At 30.8% G+C, this 9,979-nt stretch overlaps 1 protein-coding gene across 1 annotated transcript; it reads left to right on the forward strand.

Annotated features, from left to right (window-relative positions):
• Positions 1-6,384: 6,384 nt before the first annotated feature.
• LOC140060517 (barrier-to-autointegration factor-like) lies at positions 6,385-8,614 on the forward strand. The gene is made up of 3 exons (XM_072106771.1): positions 6,385-6,419; positions 7,592-7,779; positions 8,134-8,614. The coding sequence occupies exons 2-3, from the start codon at positions 7,594-7,596 to the stop codon at positions 8,278-8,280; spliced, it is 333 nt and encodes a 110-aa protein (XP_071962872.1). The 5' UTR covers positions 6,385-6,419; positions 7,592-7,593; the 3' UTR covers positions 8,281-8,614.
• The last annotated feature ends 1,365 nt before the right edge of the window (positions 8,615-9,979 follow it).

The following is a 9,979-nucleotide window of genomic DNA, read 5'->3' on the forward strand; positions in this document are numbered from 1 at the left end:
GTTTCATTCAACAATATTGAATACATATCAATCAAACGGGAATGTCATCACTTGTTTGTTTTTCATCAAACAGATTTCATGTAATATTCTTTGTTATTATTCCACCTGTTGTAAATTTCTTCTTATTAGTTCTCAAGTCATTCGCATCTAACCGGAAATATTCAAGTTTATACTCCACTGTTCGATTGGTTTTTGTCTATGTTGTTTACAGTTTCCAAGGAGATTCAATCCATTCCTATGTTGAAAACAAAAAAAACATTAATTACATTTTCAGTTACGGTAATGCAAGGTATTTTGTACAAATTTTAATTTAAATAATAATAATAATACCACATTTATATAGCGCCCTTTTCATGAGTAATCATGCTCAAGGGCGCTTTACAAGGATTATTACCCCAGTATTTTTTGGGATCAAACACGTATGGAAACATACTCCCATAATGCAGCCGGTAACCAGCGCAAAGTTGTGTCTAGATCTAACTGGGTACCCATTTATACACCTGGGTGGAGAGAGGCAACGTAAGTAAAGTATCTTGCCTACGGATACAAGCAATGCGGCGAGAGTTGGATTCGAACCTAGGTCTGACGATCGGTAGTCCAACGTCCAACACACTGCGCCACACGCCCTCACTGAGATTGAAATGAAATATAGATGAATTGTAGATTTACTTTTTACCTAAATTCCTATAAATAAAAATTTTACATTTTCTTTCTCTTTGGTTGCTAGTACAAATTTCATCATTTTACTATCAGGCCTATAAATATTAATAGTATAATTATATACTGAAAATTTATTTCTCATTTGACCTAATAAAAGAAAATATTATATTGGATAACTCGGTTAAACATTTTATTTATGGATCGATTGATTTATGGTCCAATTATAGAATGGTTTTATATACCTGTAGAATGTAATCTAAAACTGTTTACAGGTTGCTGCAGTAGAACTGTGTTCACCTGCAGTAATTAGTTAATAATAAATTGATAGTTAATTAGTTTACAATCGGTGTGTTTATTTGTAAATAATAGCATAACATGTGTGACATTCCATATGACTCAGCTTGAACAACAATTACACAAAACAATGCACTCAAATAATAGACTAGCCTGACAGAGCATGCAGTATTGTTTGCTTAACAAATTGACAGGAAAAATAAGTTACAGGGAGGGACTTGATGGCAAAAGAATTAGGGACGTTTCATCCCAGGGATAATTCAGCTCCGGCATGGAGGTTCTGTGGGATGAGTCAGCCTACTTTTAGCTCAAAAGTCCCACTTTTCAGACCGAAATGACCCACATTTAGGCAGAATCAAATGATTGTTAATAATATATTTTTGTGGTATTATCAAGGTGTCTGAACTAAACATGCATTATTTGTTTAACGGCCAAATCATAAGGTAAATACAAAATATTTGGAAAATTAATTCCATACTAATTTAATTGGAAATAAATAGATGGAATATTTCAACAAGTTACCTTTAGAACAAATCATTTAATTCTAAACTTGAAAACATAACATATTAAAAATGATATAATATTGAAAATAATATAATATTATAACAATATTAACTATATTAATAAATATATTATTAGGAATATTAGGTGTAATAAGGTATTGTAGCCCAGAGGGTATTTCTTTACTTGGCAGTGACACACTACTAGTAGCTACATGCCTAGAAATTAAACTAAGCTTAGGCTTTAGGACCGAATAATTGTCCCCTTAAGGGTGTTCCATTAACATATAGTGCACCACATTCATTTCAAGAGATTTCCTTTCAAATATGGATTTCTCAAAGAAAAGGGGTTCTAGTGTAAAGGACTTGAACACATAATACATGGTATTACGACAAGCAACAGCCAGGCAACCATTATTTCACAACTCCATCATCGTCCAATTACTTATGACGAGCAATGACATTTATATATAACACCCACATACCTGGAACTTCATTACTTTAATGACAGGTTATGGAATAGATTACCGATTCTATATTGTTAAAATCGAGGCAAACAAGCCACTGACCTACTTTTCAATATCGTTCGTTTGTGAACAAATAGTCAGTTGTAGAGGAGTAGCTTAAGAATAGAATACAATTTAAACATGTAACTTGATACGATATTGTTATATAATACCATTACAGGCTTGAATATATTACTGTATGTGATTTGATAGCATTGTTTCTACTGAACAGGAAAATACAATTTTAAAATCGTTCCGAAACAGGTTCACAAAAAAAATAACCGATTTTTAAAAACTGATTCCGGTCTTGATCTCTAAAAACTTTTCTTAAAGATGTATTGTCCCCCAAAAACATGAAAAATGAAGATTAATCAGACTAAATATGCCATTTTGCAGTTTTAATAATAAAAATAATTCACTTCTGTAAAAAAAAAACCAAAATAATAATGATTTTGTTGATAAAATAGCAAGTTATAAAAAGAAACAGTTAATTTTAACCAAAAACCATTGTCTGACAAACAATTAAGTATTGTTTGCTTTAAATTAAATCATTTTTTTTCCGATGCAGATTTTGGTCAAAGTGAATACCGTAACTATATGTGACATTAAAAATGGCAAAAAAATGGAAAAAAAAATTATTTTTAAGGGGGACAATATATCTTTAAACCGAGTACAGTTTGTGCAGTCGCAAGGTATGTAAAAATTCTTTTCACTTTGTGGTGCCATCATTGATACAGTATATGCTATGTACTCTAGTACTCTAGTTACAGTATATAACGAAGTGAACTAGTTTTTCTTAAGAATTTAATTATCTAATGTTACTGAAATGTTTCCCTGTAAACATTTGTGGTGGTTAATTCCAAAAATAAAATGATTTATAGCTTTTAGAAAAAGTAGTTTCCTCATGATTGTTTTCGTGGTTCTGTGAGGAAATAAGGTAAAAAGTTTTTCTTACTTCTGATGTGTATTCTATTTAAAAAATACTTTTAAAGTGTTGTTGTCTCCTGATTTTGGAGCTAGCTTTTTTTCTAATGACAAAAAAATTAATAACCGATAAAATCATAACATTCTGATTATTGCAAGCATAAAGGTAAAATTTTATTGCATAATGGTTTTCTTGAAATTGAAAATTAATGCCGCGATTCATTTAATCATGTTTTAAAGAGTCGGTGTCGGTTTATTTTAAATTTGTAGTATAAATCAAAGTCGATGTCCTTTTAAAATATAGTACAATACTTTATTGATATTTAACAAGTGTATATATACTTAAAGCTCTGCTAACTTTTCTGGCTGTTTTACTTTATTGTTTTGATTTAGCTTTTCGCTTTTTTTTTTTGTATCTCCATTGAGATCCAGCCACTGATACCCACAGCATTGTCATTTTTTCAGTAATTTGCCTTTGGATTTATATATATATTTTGGCCGAACACGTTAAATAAAGAAAAAGAGGAATAAATACCTGTTGCTCAGACAATATTAAAAATAAATTTCAGTTTTTTTGGTGGTTAATTAAAAAAAAAATAAGTAGCTTATTAAATGCAAACTTCCTTCTAAATGATAATAATTTTAGATTAAAAAAACAAAATTGATTTAATAACTATTAGTCATGATTTGGATCAAAACATTTTAGTTTTGTAATGAAGATGAAAGTAAATATAATATTGATTAAAATCTTCATATTAGACATGATATATCTTTATGAAGTGGAACGTGTGACAGATTCACTTTTTCCAAGTGACTGACTTTATACAAAGTCCAATCCTACAGTATGTACTGAAATGCCTAGGATTAGGCCAAGTTGAGCCGCCACCAGAAAAACGTTATTTTTTATGGAACGCCAAATGCTAACTTTCGCCGGTGCTCGTTCAATTTATATTAGGGATCGATGTACATTCAAAAGTTTATATATCATGGTTTTTAGTATATATATTATTAAATATTATAATTAAAGAAATAATTATGAAAATCTGGCTTGTAGATTCCAAAATATAAAACATCACCGAAAGTGATCGTTTTTAGCCAAAAATGACGTAAACAACTAGGTAGGCTTACTCCATTTTTCGGTAAAATAATTACATAAAATCACGTTTTTTAGTAAAATATTTTGTGTATTAACATTGTAAAATTCAATAAAATATGATATTAAAAGATTAGTAAATAAAAAATAATATTTAATTAACCTCATTCGAAGAATGTTAATACTCTATTAATTAGTCCTGAGAGAGGACAACGTGACTTTACGTGGTAGGCCTACACGCGGCGAGAAAAATTATGAGTGCACTGAATTTTTTCCTCGAAAGATTAAAAACAAAACAATTACATTATTAAATATTACTACTTTCCTTTGCTGTGTTGTTAATTATAATATGCAATTATATATTATTTATTTTCATGACACAATAAACCAAGACCATGAACTTATGTACTAGGACACCATCCTAATCACTACGCGAAATGTCGTAAAAGACGCATGCACTGGGCGTTTCATAGAAATCACCGGCGGCTCAACTTGTCGGTGGCCCAACCGGTCATATCCCAAATACCTTTGTCTGGTGTTAAAAGGTACAAATACAATGCATATTTACTCATGTATTAAAAAACAACTTGCCTAACGCCTTATATTATTTGTTGTGATTTTGCATTGATAAAGTCATAAATAGGGTGGCATTACAGTAGCAACAATCATTTCAATACAAAGCAGTACAAGTGAAAAAAAATCACAAAAATAATGTTTATTTTAAACCCTAAAAAAAAAACACTGTATTAAATACTCATGTATTTATTTCCAAAAATAAAAAAAACACTCGAAATCCCTTCCCGAATTCTCTAATTAAATTTATCCCCATTTAAACCATTTACCTAAATATTTCCAAATCTCGCCTTGTTAAAACCAATAGTATTGGGTCAAGAACAGGACAAGGCTATGCTAGATAAGCAATGACCCTAGCCTAGATAAGATTAGAAATCCCCCACTCACAACATTGGCCCAATCAGTCAGTGAGTGGTGGTGATGGCCTAGTTAGTACTTACCATTCTCTAGGCGGCAGGGGCTAAACAACTTAAGGTTTGCATCCTGCTCCTGGATGTTAAAATCATTTACAAATACACTTCCTTCCGTGATTGACTATTAACTGTGAATTTACCTTCTACTTCTGACGACTTTGATTTCCATACATGCGTTTAAATATCGATCACCTCAGCGCCTCTTAACTACCCGCGTACTAAAGTTTTTTGGTAATTTGGACTTCACCATTTTAAGCACGGGGTGCAAATAAAATTATATAGAGGGGGTAAATCACAAAAAGGGTTACACTGCAGCAAAGACACATACACAGAAAGTTCCTTTTTAAATTCTCAATTTTATATTACAATCTGGAGAAAAATATTTTAAAACAAATGAAAAAGTTAACAAATATAAATACAACTTAATTACAGCAGTACAGCCATTTACAATAATAAACATTAAAAAACAAAATACTAGTCGATTAATTAATTAACATTAAGGAATCACAAACTGTTTGTTGTTTTAAAAGTAAAGTTAAAAAGTATCTACAGGAACGTACACTAGCACTAGAAACTATTTAATAAGCGCTTCTTCTATTTTTGATAGTCCCTTTGCTGTTTTTTTTAGTAATTTTTATATGTTTCATTGTATGTCTTTTTGCTGTTCTTTCAAAGGACCTCATTGGAAACAAGTCCGTAGAGACTTTTATGAGTTATCCTTGGCATCCTTTCTTGTTTTATTCATGGTTTTTTATATTTGCTATTTTTAATTGTATGTCTGTGATTTTTTATATATTGATGCCGAAATAAATCAAATCAAATCAAATCAAATTAAATAAAATTAAGTTTCCTTACAAGCTTACCAATTTATTTTAATGAAAATTGTCATTACTTTTAAAGAGTTTAATTAATTTTAAGTTTTTGAAGTTTAAAATATAATTACAATTATAGGGGTAAAAATTGTTTGTCGTCCCAGCTGAAATGTTACGGCACAGGAACGAAGGAGGAAAGGAAGGAAATAAAACATGTGGAAATACACAAAATAGACATGTGGAAATAAATTGGTAACGTTTGGTGCTGGTAAAATGATTATATGCATGACAACAAATAAATAAAAATTGAGGAGCAGGTATTGAAATAATAGGGTTGATTTGGTAATAATATATTTTAGCAATAATATAGAAAAAATAGGTTAAAAAACTTCCAGCGAGCACAAAGAGACATTTCATACCATATATACAATGCTTTATAATACATGGCAACAGTTTGGTTTTAAAATTGCCTTTAAAATAAAAATTCTGTTGTTCTTTATGGTTAATAATTTAACAAGAATATATAAATAATATTATGTAAACAATGAACTGGCAATTTTAAGAGAATTGGAAAAATTATAATATTTAATATTCAATAATTATAAATTTAGAAAACGACATACGACATACTGAAAAAGGAGAAGGTAAAATAGTTGCTTAAAATCATTTATTATCAATGCAAATCTTTCATTTTTATGTATACTATTTATTTTTGTTCCACTGACTTTGTTGATAATAAAATATAAGTTATGATATATTTTTTATGCGTATGTTTTCAAGCTTTTAGCTAGCTAGTCAGAGACTACCTAGGCCTAGCCGCCTAGGTTCTTTTCACTTCCGTATACGTGTATCCAGTCAGCGTTCGTTATATGTTGATTATGTACACAGTCTAAAATATGCAACATGTTTCTATTTAATTTATAATAATTATTTATATATAATTATCTATATATTTAAAGCCCCATTCCTTACGTTTTTTAGATCTAATTTAAGATCACAAACTATATTTAATGTAAAAATAATACTATATGGTCCTATTGCGATAACTTTTTTCGTCTTTAAACGGTTAAAAATGTGAAAAATAAGTCGATTTTAATAATTATAGCGGCCCGCTATAAATCCCAAAATGCATTGCGCGCGGATTGATATTTTTGTTTTTCACCTGTAATTCGCCCACTTTTCGATCGATCGTGAGGCCAAAACAAATGGAAGACTCCTAACTTTTCAGCGAAAATACCGGGTTTTCCCCAATTTGTATCAACGGAGTCTGGCAAAAATAGAAAGACAATTAATGCAGCAACTATACAACGTCAGGCTAGGTATATAGCTAGCGTACGATGTTCGTACGTTACCGATGTTTACCAGCTAGGCCTACAAAACTAAGCCTAGCCAGGCTAGGCCTAAGACCGTCCACGAGAGGTCGATCGCCGCGAGCTACTTAGGTAGTGCATTGTTTCTCACTTTTTATCATAATTTACCATAAAACGTACATTTAAGACAAGGAATGACATGGTTTAATGTTTTTAAAGTGATATATATGTATTATTTTCCAAAAAACGTCCAAAATTGCAGGGAAGGGGTCTTTAATATATAGTTATATGTTTTTATGTTTTGTGAGTGCAAATCAATAGTATTCCTTTTTAACACTATTGTGTTATTCTAATTAGAAACTTAGTAGGTGCAATGATTTACCGTATTTATAATTGTCTAGAATTTGTAGTTATTATCACCTAATCATTCAGGGAAAAATTTCAACTTAAAAATTTTGAGTTGAGAAATATAGTTTTGTATTGTATTTTTTGCTACACAATTTCAGAAATGTATAGCAATAAGGTTGTTTTGTATAGCTTTTTGCTATGCTACACTATTCCCTGCATAATGTCAAGCATATCACAGAAACACCGAGATTTTGTTAGTGAACCTATGGGAGAGAAACTTGTGACAGATGTAGCTGGAATTGGCGATGTGTTGGGTAAAAGGTTGGAAGATGCAGGCTTTAATAAGGTATACAGAGTTCACCAAATAAGCTCTAAGAACATGGAAGAGGAACATCAGTTTCCCCTGGTTTTAGTTAAATTATTTTCAAATGAAATTCAGTTTGTTATGGTGTAACGGCTATGAGCGTTCACTGGCTAAAACCTAGAGAAAAAAAGACATTCAAATATGTCGAAAAAGGCTAAGGATGGCCAAGGCCTCCAGTGTTGGAGGGCCGGCCACCAGTTCATAACCCAGTGGCATCTGTGTTACGCCACTGCCGCCCAACAGGTTCCCTATACAAACAGATAAATGTTGTACCATTATAACTATTTAACTATATAAATAAAATAATTTCATTGTTTTGCTTCCTTTCTTTTGCAGGCATATGTTTTACTAGGCCAGTTCTTGATTTTGCATAAACAGGAGGATTTGTTTACAGATTGGCTGGAAATTACAGTGCGTACCAATAGCAAGCAACAGGCTGACTGTTACAATTGCCTCAAAGAGTGGTGCGATGCCTTCCTTTGAATCAGACATTTGATACATATTACCTTATTGATTCGGATTCAATCAACCGTAATTAATTAATATGTTTTTATATTATTCCTTCGCTAATTTCAATTTTTATAGAACAACTGACAAGTGTAAACACTTTAGAGGAACATTGAATTTATAAATAAGAAAAGGGCTTATTTTTTAATAATATAAACAATTAGTGTTAATAGCTTTAGCAATTCTTCAATGTTATACTGACCTGTAGGAAACTGCAAAAATGTCACTATATTCTGCCCTTGTTATTGTGGTATAAACACATGCTTTGATATGTTTAGGGCCTGTTCACACTACCAAAAAAAAACCAGATATATATATTATTAACATGACTGTCAGTAGTTTGAGTATAATTTGTAAAAATTAAATTAATAATACTGTGTTAATTGCCATAAAAATGACTAAAAGAAAAATTATGGTGTACCGTATTTACACATTTAGGGTGTTGGTTCGATCATTTTTAAATCTTATATTGTTTTTTGGGATTAATTAACATTGCTGAATTCTTCCAAATAATATTTTCAGATAATTGAAAAAATGAAAATAGTATTGATTGTATTTAGAAAAACTGGTGAATAAAAATTGATGCTTTGCTATAAATTGTTCGCAGTTTGTGGATTCTTATTTAAGGTGAAATTTTGTTGTTTCTTGACAATTAGAAAAACACAAAGAAACTATGTGTAGACCCGTCTCTGAAAACTAGAAACTTGCCCAACAAAAGTCAAGTTAAATACCTTTGTCTGGTGTTATATGCACCAATACAATACATACTTACTCCAAGTACTTGCTTAACCCCAATATCATATTTTGCATTGATTGAAGGTCATAAATACAATAAAAATCACAAAAACAATTTTCATATTAAACCCTTAATTTTAAAAAAGAACTGTAATATACTCATAGTTACTTTATTTGATTTTAGAAAATAAAAAAAAATTAACGCTCTACCTCCCCAATTAGATTTATCCACATTAAAATAATTTAGATAAAGTTTTCCAAATCTCAAACCAGTAGTGTTGGGTCAAGAACAGGACAAGGCTATGCTACATAAGCAATGACCCTAGCCTAGATAAGATTAGAAATCCCCACTCACAACATTGGCCCAACCAGTCGGTCAGTGGTGGTGATGGCCTAGTTAGTACTTACCATTCTCTAGGCAGCAGGGGCTAAACAACGTAAGGTTTGCATCCTGGAAGACAGCCTCCTGGATGTTAAAATCATTTACAAATAGACTTCCTTCCGTGATTGAGTATTAACTGTAAATTTACCTTCTACTTCTGACGACTTTGATTTCCATCACCTCAGTGCCTCTTAACTTCCCGTCCTGCCGTGTGCTAAAGTTTTTTGATAATTTGGACTTCACCATTTTAAGAATGGGGTGCAAATAAAATTATATAGAGGAGGTGAATAAAAAAAAAGTGGTTACACTGCACCAAAGATACACAATACACCGAAAATTACTTTTTTGAATTCTCAATTTTATATTACAATCTGGAGGAAAATATTTTAAAACAAATGAAAAAGTTAACAAATATAAATACAACTTAATTACGGCAGTACAGCCATTTACAATAATAACAAAACAGGAACGTTTAAAATATTTTGTTGGGTTATAACTTAAATATAAGGTAATTTGTATACAGTATATATTTATGAAATAAAACATGTGGAAATACAC

The sequence above is a fragment of the Antedon mediterranea genome, chromosome 10 (assembly GCF_964355755.1).
Source record: "Antedon mediterranea chromosome 10, ecAntMedi1.1, whole genome shotgun sequence".
Taxonomy (NCBI): domain Eukaryota; kingdom Metazoa; phylum Echinodermata; class Crinoidea; order Comatulida; family Antedonidae; genus Antedon; species Antedon mediterranea.

Coding starts and splice junctions, on each gene's coding strand:
- LOC140060517 (XM_072106771.1), top strand. CDS start 7,594: ATGTATAGCAATAAGGTTGTTTTGTATAGCTTTTTGCTATGCTACACT. Junction 7,780..8,133: donor AAGATGCAGGCTTTAATAAG/GTATACAGAGTT, acceptor TTTCTTTTGCAG/GCATATGTTTTACTAGGCCA.